The sequence below is a fragment of the Mesoplodon mirus genome (assembly GCF_964341445.2).
Source record: "Mesoplodon mirus genome assembly, chromosome: X".
NCBI classification, from domain to species: domain Eukaryota; kingdom Metazoa; phylum Chordata; class Mammalia; order Artiodactyla; family Ziphiidae; genus Mesoplodon; species Mesoplodon mirus.
Window position 1 is genome coordinate 54,467,321 of NC_138981.1, and position 20,110 is coordinate 54,487,430.

The window sequence follows — 20,110 nt, forward strand, 5'->3', positions numbered from 1 at the left end:
GCAAGGGTTTATTTATTTCTGGGCTCTCTATACTATTCCATTGGTCTATATGTCTGTCTTTATGTCAATATCACACTGTTTTGATTACCATAGCTCTGTAGTAAGTTTTAAAATCAGGAAATGTGATGTCTTCTAGTTTGTTCTTTTTTCCCCAAGATTATTTTGCTATTTGGAGTCCCTTGAGATTACATATGAATTTTAGAAAGGGTTTTCCCACTTCTTCAAAATCATCATTGAGATTTTGATAGAGATTTCACTGAATCTATAGGTAGTATTGACATTTTAACAATATTAAGTCTTTCGACCTATGAACATGCAATGTGTTTCCATTTTTTTATGTCTATTTTATTTCAGCAATGTTTTGTAGTTTTCATTCTACAAGTTTTTCACAACGTTGGTTAAATAAATTCTAAGTATTTTATTCTTTTTCATGGTATTATAAATGGAATTGCTTTTATAATGTCTTTTTCAGATTTTTCAATGTTAGTGCAACTGACTTTTGTGTGTTGATTTTGTATCCTACTACTTTGCCTAATTAATTGATTCTAACAGTTTTTTTGTGGACACTTTAGGATTTTCTAAATAAGTATGATAAAGATCTTATCATCTGCAAACAGAGATAATTTTACTTCTTCATTTCCAATTTGGATATCTTTTATTTCTTTTTCTTGACTAATTGATCTGGCTAGAAGTCCCAGTAATATGTTGAATATAAGTGGTAAAAGCAGGAATCCTTGCTCTTTCCTGATCTCAGAGGAAAACTTTTCAGTCTTTCAACATCGAGTATGATGTTTGCTGTGAGTTTTTCATATATGGCTTTTATTATATAGAAGTAGACTCCTATTCCTAGTTTCTGGATTTTTTAAAATTATTAAAAGGTGTTGAAATTTGTCCAGTATTTTTTCTGCATCAATCAACATGATCATTATTTCCCTTCATTTTGTTAACATATTACACTGATTAATTTTTGTATGTTGAAACAGTCCTGCATTCCAGGAATAAAACTGACTTAGTCATGGTGTGTAATGTTTTTGTTTTTGTTTTTTTGTTTTTTTAAGAATTGAATGTATTTTTATTTATTTTTTTAACATCTTTATTGGAGTATCATTGCTTTACAGTGTAATCTTTTTAATATGCAACTGAGTTTGTTTTGCTAGTATTTCATTGAGGATTTTAGCATCAGTGTTCATAAGTAATATTGATGTGTGGTTTTCTTGTAATATCTTTGCCTGGGTTTGATATCAGTGTAATGCTGACCTCATAGAATAATTTAGGAAGTATTCCCTCCTCTACAATTTTTTTGGGGAAATTTGAGAATTGGTATTACTTCTTTAAATGTTTAGTAGAATTCACAAATAAAGCCATCAGGTCCAGGGCTTTTCTTAGTTCCCAAATTTTTGATGACAGATTCAATCTCTTAATAGGTCTTTCAGATTTTCTATTACATTATGATTAAGGCTTGGTTGGTTTTCTGTTTTAGGAATTGTCTGTTTTATCTAGGTTTTCCAATTTGTTGGTTTACAAACAAATTATCTTTTTAATAATATTTCTTATAATCTTTTTATATAATATCTTATAAACGTTTTTTCTTTACTTCTGTAGAATCAGTAGTAATGTCCCCAATTTCATTTCTGATTTTAGTAATTTGAATCTCCTATACTTTTTTCTTACTCCATCTAACTAAAGATTTTTAAATTTTGTTTACCATTTTGAAGAACCACTTTTGGTTTCATTGATTTTTTAATATGTTTATTGGAGTATAATTGCTTTACAATGTTGTGTTAGTTGCTGCTCTATAACAAATTGAATCAGCTATATGTATACATATATCCTTATATCCACTCCCTCTCGCATCTCCCTCCCACCCTCCCGATCGAACCGCTCTAGGGTGACACAAAGCACCGAGCTGATCTTCCTGTGCTATGCAGCTGCTTCCCACTAGCTATATATATTACATTTGGTAGTGTATATATGTCCATGCTACTCTCACTTCACACAGCTTACCCATCCACCTCCCCATGTCCTCAAGCCCATTATCTAGGTCTGTGTCTTTATTCCTCTCCTGCCACTAAGTTGTTCAGAACCATTTTTGTTAATTACATATATATTTGTTAGCATATGGTATTTGTTTTTCTCTTTCTGACTTATTTCACACTGTATAACAGTCTTTATGTCCATCCACCTCACTGAAAATATCTCAATTTTGATTATTTGTATGGCTGAGTATTATTCTATTGTGTATATGTGCCACACCGTCTTTATCTATTCATCTATCAAAGGATATTTAGGTTGATACCATGTTCTGGCTTTTGTAAATAGTGCTGCAATGAACATTGTGGTATATGATAATTTTTGAATTATGTTTTTCTCAGGGTATATGCTTAGTAGTGAGATGGCTGGGTCATATGATAGTTCTAGTTTAAGTTTCCTTAAGGAACCTCCATACTGTTCTCCATAGTGGCTGTATCAATTTACATTCCCACCAACAGTGCAAGAGGGTTCACTTTTCTCCACACCATCTCCAGCATTTATTGTTTGTAGATTTTTGATGATGGCCTTTCTGACTGTTGTGAGGTGATGCCTCACTGTAGTTTTGATTTGCATTTCTCTAATGATTAGTGATATTGAGCATCCTTTCATGTGTTTCTTGGCAATCTGTATATCTTCTTTGGAGAAATGTCTATTTAGGTCTTCTACACATTTTTAGATTGGGTTGTTTGTTTTTTGCTGTTGAGCTGCATGAGTTGCTTGTATATTTTGGAGATTCATCCTTTGTCAGTTGCTTCATTTGCAAATATTTTCTCCCATTCTGAAGGTTGTCTTTTCATCTTGTTTATAGTTTTCTTTGCTTGCAAAAACTTTTAAGTTTCATTAGGTCTCATTTGTTTCTTTTTATTTTTATTTCCATTTCTCTAGGAAGTGGATCAAAAAGGATCTGCTGTGATGTATGTCACAGAGTATTATGCCTATGTTTTCCTCTGAGGCTTTTATAGCGTCTGGCCTTACATTTAGGTCTTTAATCCATTTTGACTTTATTTTTGTGTATGGTGATAAGGAGTTTTCTAATTTGATTCTTTTACATGTAGCTGTCCAGTTTTCCCAGCACCACTTATTGAAGAGGCTGTCTTTTCTGCATTGTGTATTCTTGCCTCCTTTGTCAAAGATAAGGTGACCATAGTCCGTGGGTTTATCTCTGGGCTTTCTATCCTCTTCCATTGATCTATATTTCTGCTTTTGTGCCCGTACCATACTGTCTTGATTACTGTAGCTTTGTAATATAGTCTGAAGTCAGGGAGCCTGATTCCTCCAGCTTGGTTTTTCTTTCTCACTATTGCTTTGGCTATTCAGGGTCTTGTGTGTTTCCATACAAATTGTGAAAAAATTTTTTTTCTAGTTCTGTGAAAAATGCCATTGGTAGTTTGAAAGGTATTGTATTGAACCAGTAGATTGCTTTGGGTAGTAGAGTCATTTTCACAGTGTTGATTCTTCCAATCCAAGAATATGGTATATTTCTCCATTTTACATCCTGCTACTTTACCAAATCATTGATCAGCTCTAGTAGTTTTCTGGTGGCATTTTTAGGATGCTCTATGTACAGTATCATGTCATCTGCAAACAGTGACAGGTTTACCTCTTCTTTTCCGATTTGGATTCTTTTTATTTCTTTTTCCTCTCTGAATGCTGTGCCTAAAACTTCGAAAACTATGTTGAATAATAGTGGTGAGAGTGGGCAACATTGTCTCGTTCCTGATTTTAGTCAAAATGGTTTCAGTTTTTCACCATTGTGAATGATGTTGGCTGCGCGTTTGTCATATATGGCCTTTATTTTGGTGAGGCAAGTTCCCTGTATGCCTACTTTCCAGAGGGTTTTTATAATAAATGGACGTTGATTTTAGTCAAAGATTTTTCTGCATCTATGGAGATGATCATATGATTTTTATCCTGGAGTTTGTTAATATGGTGTATCACATTGATTGATTTGCATATATTGAAGAATCCTGCATTCCCAGGATAAAATCCACTTGATCATGGTGTATGATCCCTTTAATGTGCTGTTTGATTCTGTTTGCTAGTATTTTGTTGAGGATTCTTGCATCTATGTTCATCAGCGATATTGGCTTGTAGTTTGTGTGTGTGTGTGTGGCATCTTTGTCAGGTTTTGTATCAGGGTGATGGTGGTCTCATAGTATCAGTTTGGGAGTGTTCCTCCCTCTGCTATATTTTGGAAGAATTTGAGAAGGATAGGTGTTAGTTCTTTTCTAAATATTTGATAGAATTCGCCTTTGAAGCTATCTGGTCTTGGACTTTGTTGGAAGATTTTTAATCATGGTTTCAATTTCAGTGCTTGTGATTAGTTTGTTTATATTTTCTATTTCTTTCTGTTTCAGTCTTGGAAGGTTGTGCTTTTCTCAGAATTTCTCCATTTCTTCCAGGTTGTCCATTTTATTGACATATAGTTGCTTGTCATAATCTCTCATGATCCTTTGTATTTCTGCAGTGTCATTTGTTTCTTGCCCTTTTTCATTTTGACTTCTATTGATTTGAGTCCTCTCTCTTTTTTTCTTGATGATTCTGGCTAATGGTTTATCAATTTTTTATCTTCTCAAAGAACCAGCTTTTAGCTTTATTGATCTTTGCTCTCATTTCCTTCACTACTTTTTCATTTATTTCTGATCTGATCTTTATGATTTCTTTCCTTCTGCTAATTTTGGCGGGTTTTTATTTGTTTTTTTTTTTTGTTGTTGTTGTTTCTTCTTCTTTCTCTAATTGCTTTAGGTGTAAGTTTAGGTTGTTTATTTTTCTTGTTTCTTAAGTTAGGATTGTATTGCTATATACTTCCCTCTTAGAAATGCTTGTGCTGCATACCATAGGTTTTGGGTCAGTTTGCTTTCATTGTCATTTGCTTCTAGGTATTTTTTTATTTCCTCTTTGATTTTTTCAGTGATCTTTTTGTTATTAAGTAGTGTATTGTTTAACCTCCATGTGTTTGTAATTTTTACCCATTTTTTCCTGTAATTTATATCTAGCCTCATAGAGTTGTGGTCATAAAATATACTTAATATGAGTTCAGTTTTCTGAAATTTAACAAAGCTTGATTTGTGACCCAAGATATGATCCATCCTGGAGAACGTTCAATGAACAGTTGAGAAGAAATTTTATTCTGTTGTTTTTGGATGGAATGTCCTATAAATACCAATGAAGTCCATCTTGTTAAATGTATCATTTAAAGCTTGTGATTCCTTATTTATTTTCATTTTGGTTGATCTGTCCATGGGTGAAAGTGGGGTTTTAAAGTCCCCTACTCTTATTGGGTTACTGTCGATTTCCCCTTTTATGGTTGTTAACATTTGCCTTATATATTGAGCTGCTCCTATGATGGGTGTATAAATATTTCCAATTGTTATATCTTCTTCTTGGACTGATCCCTTGATCATTATATAGCATCCTTCCTTGTCTCTTGTAGTAGTCTTTATTTTAGAGTGTATTTTGTCTGATATGACTATCGCTACTCCAACTTTCTTTTGATTTCAATTTTCATGTAATAACTTTTTCCATCCCCTCGCTTTTAGTCTGTATGTGTCCCTAGGTCTGAAGTGGGTTTCTTGTAGACAGCATGTATATGGGTCTTGTTTTTGTATTCATGTAGCCAGTCTATGTCTTTTGGTGGGAGCATTTAATCCATCTATATTTAAGGTAATTATTGATATGTATGTCTGTATTACCATTTTCTAAATTGTTTTGGGTTTGTTTTTGTACGTTATTTTTCCTTTTCCTGTGTTTCCAGCATAGAGAAGTTTCTTTAGCATTTGTTGTAAAGCTGGTTGGTTGTGCTGAATTCTCTTAACTTTTGATTGCCTGTAAAGCTTTTAATTTCTCCATCGAACCTGAATGAGATCCTTGCTGGGTAGAGGAATCTTGGTTGTAGTTATTTTCCCTTTCATCACTTTAAATATATCCTGTCACTCCCTTCAGGCCTGCAGAGGTGCTGCTGAAAAATCAGTTGTTAACCTTATGGGAATTTTATTGTATGTTATTTGTTGCTTTTCCCTTGCTGCTCTTAATATTTTTTCTGTGTATTTAATTTTCGATAGTTTGATTAATATGTGTCTTGGCGTGTTTCTTCTTGGATTTATCCTGTATGGGCTCTCTGTACTTCCTGGACTTTATTGACTCTTTCCTTTCCCATATTAGTGAAGTTTTCAACTATAATTCTTCAAATATTTTCTCAGTACCTTTCTTTTTCTCTTGTTCTTCTGGGACCCCTATAATTTGAATGTTGATGCATTTAATGTTGTCCCAGAGGTCTCTGAGACTGTCCTTAATTATTTTTGTTCTTTTTTCTTTATTCTTCTCTGTGTAGTTATTTCCACTATTTTATCTTGCAAGCCACTTATCTATTCTTCTGTCTCAGTTATTCTGCTATTTATTACTTCTACAGAATTTTTAGTTTCATTTATTGTGCTGTTCATCATTGTTTGTTTGCTCTTTAGTATTCTAGGTCCTTTTTAAACATTTGTTGTATTTTATCCATTGTATTTCCAAGATTTTGGATCATCTACTATCATTACTGTGAGTTGTTTTCAGGCAGAGTGCCTATTTCCTCTTCATTTGTTTGGTCTGGTGGGTTTTTACCTTGCTCTTTCATGTGCTCTTTATTTCTCTGTCTTCTCATTTTGCTTAACTTACTATGTTTGGAGTCTCCATTTCACTGGCTGCAGGTTTGTAGTTCCCATTGTTTTAGTTGTCTGCCTTCAGTGGGTAAGGTTGTTTCAGTGGGTTGTGTAGGAATTCTGGTGGAGGACACTGGTGCCTATGTTCTGGTGAATGAGACAGGATCTTGTCTTTTTGCTGGGCAGGAACACATCCAGCGGTGTGTTTTGGGGTGTCTGTGAACTTATTATGATTTTAGGTGACCTCTCTGCTAATGGGTGGGGTTGTGTTTCTGTCCTGTTAATTATTTGGTCTAGGGTGTCCAGCACTACAGCTTGCTGTTTGTTGAGTGGAGCTGGGTCTTAACATTGAGATGGAGATCTATGTGAGAGCTTTCACCTTTTGATATTAGGTGGGGCCAGGAAGTCTCTGGTAGACTCATATCCTGAACTCAGCTCTTCCACGTCAGAGGCTCATACTGGAGCTCCAAGACCCTCTCAGTCATTCAGCTCAAAAAAAGGGGGGGGGAATAAAAGAAAGAAAAATAAAATAAAATATTTAAAAGAAAAAAATATTAAAAATAAAAAGTAAAAAATAATTTTAAAAAGAGGGAAAGAAGAGAGCAACCAAACCCAAAAACGAATCCACCAATGATAACAACCGCTAAAAACTATACAAAAAGAAAAAGAAAAACAAAAAAAAAACGGACAGAGAGAAGAACCCTAGGACAAATGGTAAAAACAAAGCTATACAGAAACGCACACAAAAAAGCGTACACATACACACTCACAAAAAGAGAAAAAGGAAAAAATATATATGTTATAAAAAAGGAAGAGAGCAACCAAATCAATAAACAAATCTACCAATGATAATAAGCTCTAAATACTAAAGTAAAATAAACATAAAACCAGAAACAAATTAGATGCAGAAAGCAATCCCCACATCTACAGTTGCTCCCAAAGTCCACCACCTCAGTTTTAGCATGACTCATTGCCTATTCAGGTATTCCACTGATGCAGGGTACATTAAGGTGATTATGGAGATTTAATACGCTGCTCATGAGGCTGCTGGGAGAGATTATCCTTTCTCTTATTTGTTCACACAGCTCCTGGTGTTCAGCTTTCGTTTTGGCCTCGCCTCTGTATGTAGGTCTCCTGTGGCTGTCTGTTCCCCACCCAGACAGAATGGGGTTAAAGGAGTGGTTGATTAGGGGGCTCTGGCTCACTCAGGCCAGGGGGAGGGAGGGGTCCAGAATGCAGGGTGAGCCTGAGGTGGCAGAGGTTGGCGTGATGTTGCAACAGCCTGAGCCACACCATTTGTTCTCCCAGGGAAGTTGTCCCTGGATCTCGGGACCCTGGTAGTGGCGGGCTGCACAGGCTCCTGGGGTGGCGGAGGTGTGTGTGTGTGTGGATAGTGACCTGTGCTTGCTCACAGGCTTCTTGATGGCTGCAGCAGCAACCTTAGTGTTTCATGCCTGCTTCTGCTGTCCACGCTGATAGCTGCAGCTCACGCCCATCTATGGAGTTCATCTAGGCAGTGCTCTGAATCTCCTCTCCTCTCACACCCTGCTCACGCCCATCTATAGAGCTCATCTAGGCAGTGCTCTGAATCTCCTCTCCTCTCACACCCCGAATCAATGGTCTGTTGCCTCTTAGGCAGTTCCAGAGATTTTCCCAACTCCTTTCTGGCTAGCTGTGGTGCACTAGCCTCCTTCAGGCTGTGTTCATGCAGCCAACCCCAGTCCTCTCCCTGGGATCTGATCTCCGAAGCCAGAGCCTCAGATCCCAGCCCCCTCCTGCTCCAGTGGGTGAGCAGACAAGCCTCTCTGGCTGGTGAGTGCTGGTCAGCACTTATCCTTGTGTGGGAATTTCTCTGCTTTGCCCTCTGTGTCCCTGTTGCTGTGCTCTCCTCCATGGCTCGAAATCTTCCCCACTGTCCACCCACCGTCTCTGCCAGTGAAGGGGCTCCCTAATGTGTGGAAACTTTTCCTCCTTCACGGCTCCCTCCCAGAGGTGCATGTCCCATCCCTATTCTTTTGTCTTTTTTTTTTCACTTTTCTCTTTTGCCCTACCCAGGCACATCTTGCCTTTTGGGAAGTCTGAGGTCTTCTGCCAGCATTCAGTAAGTGTTCTGCAGGAGTTGTTCCACATGTAGATGTATTTTTGATGTTTTGTGGGAAGGAATGTGATCTCCACGTTTTACTCCTCCACCATCTTGAAGGTTCTTGATATTCATTTTCATTGATTTTTAAAATTGTTTTTCTATTCTATATTTTATTTCTGCTCTAATCTTTATAATTTCCTTTCTTCTGCTAGCTTTGGCTTTTGTTACCTTTTATTTTCCTAATTCCTTAAGTTGTAAAGTTGGGCTGTTGGTTTGTGAACTTTCTTGTTTTTTAAGTGTGTTTATAGGTATAAGTTTCCCCCTTAGCACTGCTTTTACTACCTCTCATCTTTTGGTATGTTGTGTGGTCATTTTCATTTTCATTTTCCTCTACATATTTTGTAATTTCCCTTATGATCTCTTTTCTGATATACTGGTTGTTTAAAAGTGTGTTGCTTAATTTCCACAATTTTGTGAATTTTCCAGTTTTCCTTCTGTTATTATTTTCTTACTTTATCCCATTGTGGATGGAGACAGTACTTTGTATGATATATTTTTAAGTCTATTGAGATTAATCTGTGGCCTTACTTATGGTTTATCTTGGAATGTGTTCTCTGTGCACTTGAGAAGAATGTGTATTCTGTTCTTGTTGGGTAGATTGTTCTGTATATATTATATCTAGTTGGTCTATTGTGTGGTTTGTCTTCATTTCTTTGTTTATCTTTTGTATAGTTGTTTTTTTCCATTATTGTAAGTGGGGTATTGGTTCCTATTCTTTGAACAGAGGTGCAGCACTAGGAGTAGCAATTGAGTAAAAACTACACCAGAAACCCTGAACTAGGGTTAGAGCCACCCAAGTACTCAAGGTATTGTCTTGGTATTTCTTCTTGATCTCAAAGGTGTTCCAGGCTAGGTTAGATGTGGTAGGTAGTGGAAGAAAGGTAAGTGTAGAAGTCATGGCTAGATTACCTAGTCCAGGAACTGACTAGAAGTTATAATAATTTCATCTGTTTCAATTCAGTTTAGGATTGAGGCAAGCTCAGATTTTTAGTTGAGTTCTAGCAGGAAATGCAGTTGTGGGAACTGGGGAAATGGGATTGGACCTGACAGTGGAGTAGGAGAAAACCCTGGCTTCAGGACGTGGTTCTCTTCCTAATCAGTCATTTGAATTTGGGCAGATCAATTCCAACTCTCTGAGCTGCATCTGAAAAATGAAGATATCGTCTGCTTTTTATACCTTAGAATGGTGATTGAAGATCAAAATGAGATGGTGGACTTTAAAGTGCTTTTTATAACTGTAAATTGCAATATACTTGAAAAAGATTATTCTTATTATTGCAGAGGAAAAAGTTCTCTATATTTTTCACTTATTTTTTTCTTTTCTTCCCTCTCCTACTTCCATCCTACCTGATCATCCTGTTTTCATTACCATTCTCTCTCCTTCCCATTTTCCAGGGCCAGTGATCCGGGCTGAGGTGGGTGACACCATCCAGGTGATCTTCTACAACCGTGCCTCCCAGCCATTCAGCATACAGCCTCATGGGGTCTTTTATGAGAAAGACTCCGAGGGAACTGTGTACAATGATGGTGAGCAGCCAGGGTTTCAAGTAATGTGGGCTGCAGATAATAACACGTACCTCTAGAGGACAAATAAATAAAGGAGTGAAAGAGAGAAAAGAAGGCAGAATTAACTGCCATGGATGGATGTTGTTGAATGAATGTATGATACTTTAGTGAGACAGAGCTGGGATCAATAAGAGACAACTACTTTTAAATATATTTAAATATATTCTGATTATAAAAATAACACATGTATTATGGAATTTTGATAAACATGGAAAATTATAAAATAAATAAACTTCATTCATAAGTAAATTGCCAATATATTTTATATACATTTTAACATTTTTCTGTGTTTATACAAATTTATATATTTATAGATTTGTGATGATATATTTTGTATAGTTTGGTATCATACTATTTTCACTTACCATTATATTGTGTCCATTTTCTATGTCATTATAATCTTACAAACATTTTAATGACTATATAATACTCTAACACATAGATTTTACCTTATCCTCTATTATTTGGACATGTAGGTTGCTTTCATTATTTTTTTAATATTTGTAAATCATGTTGCAATGAATGAATATATATATTTGGTTTGGACTACTACCTTAGGAAAAAATCCTAGAAGTGGGATTATTGGGTAGTTAATTTCTTGTTTTCCCCGAGAATAATATTAACACCTGCTAACCTCAAGCCAAAAATACCAAAAAATACTGAAAGCATAAAGGGCAAACTTACAGACAAATCTGGAATAAAAGAACATTCTACAATGCAACTGGTCTAGTCTCTTCAAGAAATCAATACCATAGGGAAAAGAATTAGAGACAACACCAAGGGCAACGTGCAAAACTTGTCTGGATGTTAGATGATATTAGGGTATTTTCTTAGGTGTGCTAATGTTATTATGGTATTATAGAAGATGCTTACTGATGTATTTAGAAGTAAACTGTCATTATGCTTGCATTTCACTTCCAAATGATTTAGAAAAAGTAAGCATACACATAGATTTAGATAAATTAAAGATGGCCAAGTCTGTGATAAAATAGATAACCAACAAGGACCTACTGTAAAAATAAATAAATAATAAATAAATAAATAAATAAATAAATAAAATTTAAAAAGTACAAAAAGAGAAAAAAGGTGGCCAAATGTTAACAATCAACTCCAAGTAGTAGGGTAATTATTGCACTATCCTTTAACGTTTTTTGTATGTTTGAAAATTTAAAGAGTTAGGAACAATGAATGAATAAGAAAAAATAAGTTAAAACCATTCTAAATTATACCACCATATGATTAGTTATACTACAAATATCCTTATGTATGCTTCTTTGCCTACTTTTATGATTATTTCATCAGAATATATATTTAAGATGTAGAATTATATCAGAGGATACACACATGAAAATTTCTGGTACCTATGTCCAAATTGCTCTCTGGAAAAGTTTGCAGTCACATCAATTTGGAGTTCCAACAACAGCTACCAAGAGGGAGGACACATTTTCTTACAACCTCACCAGCAGAGGGCAGCCATTTTAATCATTGTCAAAATGTCAGTCTTGTAAGCAAACAACATCAAAACTCACTGTTACTTCTATTTGCATTATGTTGAACATTCTTTTCAGTATTTATTTTGTATCTTACTTTTTTTCTGTGGACATAAACGTTTTAAGGTTTTTGATACATTCGGTCAACATTTTTTCTAAAATGGTTATTTTCATTTACACTTACCCTTTTTATAGGTGAGTGAGAGGAGTAAGTGCCATTTGAACCACTTATCACCAGAACTGATTATTATAATTTGTAAAATTTTGTTAATTTGACAGGCAAAAAAATTTATGTTTTCACTTGTACTAATTTGATTACTAATAGGTTTGAACATATAAAATAAAATTTCTGTGCATTGCCTGACCATGACTTGTGTCTATTTAAGGAATTACATCTTTAGTATCATATATACACACACATGCACACACATACATACATAACATATACACATCCACACATACATGAATACACATAGAGAGGAAAATATGTTCAACAATTAGAGCCATTCAAAGATGAAACAGGCTATGATGGTAGGTAGTGAATCTTCTATCTCTGGATATTTTTAAGCAGAGGTAGGACTACAAGAGGAGATGAATGTATGTTTTTAAGTGAGGGATATTCCAAATAAATTTTAAAAGTCCTTTCAATCCTTGGGTTCTATGAGTTTTGAAAACTGAAACCTAGGGAGATTTAAATCTCCCCAATTCATATCACAAGTAGTGGCAGAACCAGAAACCAAACTCCAGTCTCTTGACTCCTACTCAGAATCTTTTTTTAATATTCTATATTCTGTGTTGCTGCTTCTCCTACTGCTACTCCAAAATGCTTTGTAGATTATGATCTTTACTTCACTGTTTGGAGATGATGATACTCACTCTAGCCAATGTGAGTAATGAATTCTATGTCATTTCCTATAGGCTCATCCCACCCTGGCTTGGTGGCTAAGCCCTTTGAGAAAGTAACATACCGCTGGATAGTCCCTCCCAATGCTGGCCCCACTGCTCAGGATCCTGCCTGTCTCACCTGGATGTACTTCTCTGCTGCTGATCCCATAAGAGATACAAATTCTGGTCTGGTGGGCCCTCTGCTTGTGTGCAAGGCCGGTGCCTTGGGTGCAGATGGCAAGCAGGTATTGCCATGGTTTCTGGCTGGAAAGCTTGCTGGGAAGAGGATGAGGTTGGGTTGCTGAATAGGAGTTAAGCATGGAACTGGGTTCTAGAAGTGAAGGAATAAAAAAACAAGTTATTGAATCAGAAATTAATAGTTGGTGACTTCATGCTATCTTGCATGCTATTCTTTTGTTCACAAACACATATCTTCCTTAGTCTCTATTCCTTTCTATTTTATATTCTCCCAACATCTCCTCATTGTTTTAACCTCAGTGGCCCTTAAAACTTGCTCCTAATTCCTAACTCTGCCTTACTATTTTCTTGCCTTCTTTCATAACCAGCCCATAAATCTTAGCTGTTTAACCTTGAGCAAATTACTTAAACTCTCTTTGCCTCAGTTTCCTCATCTACAGTAAAGGGTTAACAATGGAAGAATGTATCTTGGGTTTCTGTGAACACTAATTGAAACAATCCATATAAAGTGCTTGGCACAGTGTCTGATACCTAGTAAACACTCAGTAAATGTTAGCAGTAATAATAATAATATTACTAAAATTAATAATAAAATAATAGTAAGTTCGTAATTAGTATAATTATTTTTTCTTTTATTTTCTAGCTTCTCCCTCCCCATAGAATCCTCCACCACCCCCTCTCTGATCTCCCAGCCGTCTTTCCCCACTCTTCCCCTTAATTGATTCCAGGCTCTCTTCTATCACCCTCTGTACCTCTTCATCAGTCTTGTGCACAATCTTGTGCCTCTTCCCTACCCTCTTTCATACATCCCTCCCCTCCAGTCTTATCACTTTATTCTAACCCCCTTCACCCACTTGCAATTTGAAGTTACCTGAGGAAAAACTTTACAGCAACAACTGCAGCTCTAGGCAGGAGATACGGGCTTGGATCTGTGTTTGGAAAAGGAAATGGAAAATAATCAGGGATCATTGGGTTCTGAAGCTGCACAGTCCACAACTGCTGAAACTGTGGTTATTCCCCACTCTGTTTTCTTCCACTGGGGCTACAGAAAGGAGTGGATAAAGAATTCTTTCTCCTTTTCACTGTGTTGGATGAGAACAAGAGCTGGTACAGCAATGCCAATCAAGCAGCTGCTATGTTGGATTCCCGACTGATCTCAGAGGATGTCAAGGGTTTTCAAGACTCTAATCGGATGCATGGTATGGGGAGTGCTTTTACCCTAAGCTACAACTGAGAGATTATAAGTAAAATCTAGCCTAGATTTAATCATGATCCATTCCTGAAAACATTGATCCTATCAGTCAGCTCTTCCCAAGAGACAAGCTACATCAAGGTATTAAACATAAAACAACATATCTTATACTCAGCACCTTCCTGTGCTTTGTTCTGTGTTACACAGTATGGGAGACACTGGCAAAAGATACTGTAAAATGAGGATTGCACACAAAGAATCCGCTAGAGAATGAGGAGAGTAAGCTGGGATGATACCTTTCCAGTCTTATCTCCTTCTTTCTTATCACCCACTATCCTTGCTTCCCAACCCCATACTCCAGCCAGAGAGGGATATTTTCTCTGTATAGACATGCCCTGTACTCTTCTGAGTCCATGCTTTTGTAATGCTTTGTCCTCCGCTTGAAATACCACTCCTTACATTTTTGCTCTTAGCCAGTGGAAATTCTTCTCATTTTCTAAGGCCCTACTCAAAAGCTACCTCCTCCTCATTTCTTATTACCAAGTCCCAGGATGATGACACCCTCTTACTAACTACTATTGTATTTTTATCAGACTCTTTCAATAGCAAGTTCCATACACTCCAAAATATTGTAGTTATTTGTTACGTGCCTTTTGACTTCTGCTAGAGTGTAGTCTCCTTAAAGGTGAGTATTGTTTGTTGTTTATCTGTGTATCCTTTACATGGTCTAATATAGAGTAAGTAGTTATTGAACTAGTGAACTACTAAATTAATGAATAGGTGGGTGGGTGAGTGAATTAATGGGGAGTCATGGTCCAAGTTTGTAAGGAACTCTCAGCATTTTGCAATGAATTGAAACTAATGCCCATGAAACAATTATAGAATATCCAAGACAGATTATAATTAAGTGCTAAATTGTGTGGAACAGCTTTTAAGTGGCATAGTGTTCAGAAAAAGAGAACATTAATGAGGAACAATCCAGTTAAAGGATTTCTGGAAGAAGGAAGTGCTTGACTGAGCCTTGAAGTCTGAATAACTTTGCAATCAAACATTATAGGTAGGGGAAGCAGAATCAAGCAGTTAGCGATGTTTCCATCAGCATCCCAGGGGATGACCAAATAAAGTTACTCATTAAAGCTGGTTCCAGTGGATGTAGGAACATTGAAAAGGGATCAGCTTCAAGCAGGTGTCCCTGTATTTTTGAGCGGAGTATGCAGGGTGGGAGAGAGTCAAGAACGAGTGTGTTGTCTTTTGGCTCTATCTCTTGGTTCTCATTACCAGTCAGTTACATCAGTTGGAAAAAGTAATACAGTCTACAAACCAAGTTTATTCCAGTCTGAATTTATTTGACAACTGATAAGTACTAGGTAACATGCGAGGTGCTTGCAAAAAATGATGTGATTCATGCTAGGTCAATCTAGTGTGGGAGATAAATTTGTAAGTAAACCACTGGAAGCTGTGGTAAGTGACATTTCAGAATTTTGTAGGGAGAAAAGATTCAAGGAAGCCAGAAAGAGTGTAAAAACTGCTTTACAGGGTAGATGATATTTGAGCTAGTGCATTATGGATATGTAGTAATTTGCTGTAGAGAGAAACCAGAGGGAAAGTTTATTCCAGGCAAAGAGAACAGCATGTGAAAAATCAACAAGTATTTTCTACGTGCCTACCATGTTTAAGGCCTTGTGGATACAGAGGCAAATAGAGCTCACAGGATAATGGTGTGTATGTGTGTGTGAAAGAGAGTGGGAGGATAGGTTATAGGTAGGAGTAACAGGGAGGAGGCTTTTGTGTGGGAGTTCAGGCCAGAGATGATGAGAGCCAGAAATAAGGCAGTGGGAGTGAAGATGAAAAGGAGGAAACGGATTGAAAGCTGAGGAAGGAACCTTGGGGAACTCCAAGGTTCTCTCCAACACTTTACAGAGGCGTGGAGAATGAGTACAAGATGGAGGAGGAACATTCAGAAAAGTTATAAGAGAACCAAGGACACATGGTGCTACAGAAGCCAAGGGAGAAGAGTTTCAAGAAAGTGGAAATAGGAAAGATTAATACTCGTGTGTGTGTGTGTGTGTGTGTGAGAGAGAGAGAGAGAGAGAGAGTGTGTGAAAGAGTTGTGGGAGTGGAGAGTAGTTCAGTTTTGCCAGGATGTGAAGTATGGTGGAGGAGGGGCAGCAGGTAAGGCCAGAAAGGACAATAAGGCCCTCGTCCCAAAGAGGCAGCTCTTCATAAGTAGAACTAAAGTGGCTTAGGTGAGAAGGCAGAGGAGTGGAGAATGACTCCGAAGTTTCAAGTTGTGGGAAAACTTAGTACAGAGCTGATGCCATTCTGCTGGCTGGTGCCCAAGTAGTCTGGTCTCACCTCCCTATCTTGTCTTGTGTTTTTGTTTTCCAGCCATTAACGGGTTTCTGTTCTCTAACTTGCCCAGGCTGGACATGTGCAAGGGTGACACAGTGGCCTGGCATCTGGTTGGCCTGGGCACAGAGACTGATGTGCATGGGGTCACGTTCCAGGGCAACACTGTGCAGCTTCAGGGCATGAGAAAGAGTGCAGCCATGCTCTTTCCTCACACCTTTGTTATGGCCATCATGCAGCCTGACAACCCTGGTAAGTGCTTTAGCAGCTGGCCCTAGGCTGAGAAACTTTATTGGGCATTGGGCTGGGTGAGGTGGGGGGCTGGTGAAGAGAAAAGAAAAGTCATGTTGAGGGTACTTGTGAACTTTTCAAAACAGTTATGTCTTCTCCTTCCTCAATGTGTACTCCATGTTTTGGTTATTTGGATTCTCTTCTCAGTTGCAGGCAGAATAAAGAGCTGAGGAAGCTCTTTTCTGAAGCAACAAGAGAGAAGTAGAGATGCTGCCCAGTATCAGGGCAATTCTTGTATAGATAGAGGGTAGACTTGGTTGCATAGCCCCTTGGCCATGTAGATATTCTATAGATTTAACCCTTGCATTGGAAAAGAGGTCCATGAGATGTACCTATAAGTGCTTCCAACTCTGATATTCTGTGAGGAGTTTTGTAAACTTCTGGTGGGAGTGGGGGGCGAAGTGTGCTGTAACAGTTGCAGCCTAGGAATCAGAACACAGGAACTTCTAGTCCAAGCTCTTTCATTAACTTGCTGTCCAATTTTTGTCTAATTACTTCCCCTCCCTGTGGCTAGATTTCTTCCTTCTTTTTTGTTCATTCTTCCCCCTCTCTCCCTCTCTTCCTTTCTTCTCTTTCTTCCTCTGTCCCACCTTCCTTCCCTCTCCTCTTCCCTTTCCCTCTCCCTATCCTTCTTTCATGATGAAATTTGACTAGAATGTTTCTTCAGATTCCATCTGTGTCTGATATTTCATAATGTGGCAGTAATTTCTCTTTTTTGTGTATTTTGATTATGTTTTTAGCATCTTTATTGGAGTATAATTGTGTTACAATATTCTGTTAGTTTCTTCTGTATAACAAAGTGAGTCAGCTATATGGATACATGTATCCCCCAAACCCCTCCCTCTTGATCCTCTCTCCCACGGCTCTACGTGGTCACAAAACACCGAGCTGATCTCCCCGTACTATGCAGCTGCTTCCCACTAGCTATCTGTTTTACATTCGGTAGTGTAGATATGTCAATGCTACTCTCTCACTTCGTCCCAGCTTAAACTTCCCCCTCCCCATGTCCTCAATCGATTCTCTATGTCTACGTCTTTATTCCTGTCCTGTCCCTAGGATAATCAGAACCTTTTTTTTTTATTTTTAGATTCCATATATATGCGTTAGCATGTGGTATTTTTCTTTCTCTTTATGACTTATTTCATTCTGTATGACAAAATCTAGGTCCATCCACCTCACTACAAATAACCCAAATTCGTTTCATTTTATGGCTGAGTAATATTCCATTGTATATATGTGCCACATATTCTTTATCCATTCACCTGTCGATGGACACTTAGGTTGCTTCCATGTCCTGGCTATTGTAAGTAGTGCTGCAGTGAACATTGTGGTACACGATTATTTTTGAATTACAGTTTTCACACGGTATATACCCAGTAGTGGGATTGCTGGGTCGTATGGTAATTCTATTTTTAGTTTTTTAAGGAACCTCCATACTGTTCTCCATAGTGGTAGTATCAATTTACATTCCCACCAACAGTGCAGGAGTGTTCCCTTTACTGCATACCCTCTCCAGCATTTATTGTTTGTAGATTTTTTTTTTTTGGCGTTACATGGGCCTCTCACTGCTGTGGCCTCTCCCGTTGAGGAGCACAGGCTCTGGACATGCAGGCTCAGCGGCCATGGCTCACGGGCCCAGTCGCTCCGCAGCATGTGGGATCCTCCCGGACTGGGGCACGAACCCATGTCCCCTGCATCGGCAGGTGGACTCTCAACCACTGCGCCACCAGGGGAGCCCTGTTTGTAGATTTTTTGATGATGGCCATTCTGACCAGTGTGAGGTGATACCTCATTGTAGCTTTGATTTGCATTTCTCTAATAATTAGTGATGTTGAGCATCTTTTCTTGTGTTTCTTGGCAATCTGTATATCTTTGGAGAAATGTCTATTTAGGTCTTCTGCTCATTTTTGGATTGGGTTGTTGTTCTTTTGCTATTGAGCTGCTTGTATATTTTGGAGATTAATCCTTGTCAGTTGCTTCATTTCCAAATATTTTCTCCCATTCTGAGGGTTGTCTTTTCATCTTGTTTATGGTTTCCTTTGCTTTGAAAAAGCTTTGAAGTTTCATTAGGTCCCATTTTTTTTGTTTTGTTTTGTTTTTATTTCCATTTCTCTAGGAGGTGGGTCAAAAAGGATCTTGCTGTGATTTATGTCATAGAGTGTTCTGCCTGTTTTCTTCTAAGAGTTTTATAGTGTCTGGCCTTACATTTAGGTCTTTAACCCATTTTGAGTTTATTTTTGTGTATGGTGTTAGGAAGTGTTCTAATTTCACTATTTTACATGTAGCTGTCCAGTTTTCCCAGCACCACTTATTGAAGAGGTTCTCTTTTCTCCATTGTATATTCTTGCCTCCATTATCAAAGATAAGGTGACCATATGTGTGTGGGTTTACCTCTGGGCTTTATATCCTGTTCCATTGATCTATACTAAAACAGAAATATGTTAATATCTCTTTGCAGTGCCTAGGGTGTATTCTTTTCTCCAGGCAGTAGGTGACAATAGTGTTTGTAAGAAAAATTTGTCAGTTAAATGCAGTTCCCACTAAAGTTTTATTTTAGTTCTGTAAATTGCATTCATATTTGAGAAAAAAAATCCTTAAACAAAGCAAGTTTCCTTGACAAGTTAATAATTTCAGCCTGGCACTGGATTTGACAAAAACTTGACATAAACAGGTCATTTGGGTCCTCATTTCTCTCCATCTACATAGGATATTTTCTTGGTCAAGAAGAGTTGTTGTTAGCAAATTAGAAATAACCATTAATGGGGCTGAAAGGGACAATAGAATTAAGTTCTTGTAGTGAGTGCTAAGGTGGGGAACTTCTGAAAAAAGAGACCCATCTCTCTAGCCTTGGTCCCAAAGTCAAACCCTAGGTTTAATATCCTTCCTATGAAATTAGCCAGGCTCCCCAGCCAGGTCTGTGGGACTCATTCTTACTCCGGATGAGTGAAATTATTTTTGTGCCACACTAAGGCCCAAGGAGAGTGACTGTAGAAGGCTTAAAGACATGGGAGGAGAGGCAGTGAATGGGTTTATAACAGTAGAGGCTTAAAAGGTTAATCTTGGTCAAGACTCCTGAGTTTTCTTATTAGAAATAGCCCAAACTCTTTACCTTTGCATTTTCCAGTCCTTTCAAACTCTCCTCTTTGTGAACAATCCTCGAGTCATAGAATGTTGGAACTGGTACAGCCCCTTCGAGATCATCTTTCACTTATTTTGCTAATGGGTGGAAGAGACAGAGATCTCGGGGGGGGGAATGATTTTCTCATGTTAGGAATGTCAGCTCTATTTTTTTCCCTCTTGCCCCTTCTCCATCAACCCCTGTCAA

General features: G+C 37.6%; 1 protein-coding gene across 3 annotated transcripts in view; it reads left to right on the forward strand.

The window, feature by feature from the left end:
- HEPH (hephaestin) overlaps nt 1-20,110 on the forward strand; it is a 98,802-nt gene that overhangs the window by 25,677 nt on the left and 53,015 nt on the right. For all 3 annotated transcript variants that reach the window (XM_082610793.1, XM_082610792.1, XM_082610791.1), the window contains 4 exons: nt 10,210-10,341; nt 12,789-13,000; nt 14,002-14,152; nt 16,534-16,746. In XM_082610793.1, coding sequence (XP_082466919.1) covers nt 10,210-10,341; nt 12,789-13,000; nt 14,002-14,152; nt 16,534-16,746 — 708 coding nt within the window. The remainder of the gene's footprint in view (nt 1-10,209; nt 10,342-12,788; nt 13,001-14,001; nt 14,153-16,533; nt 16,747-20,110) is intronic.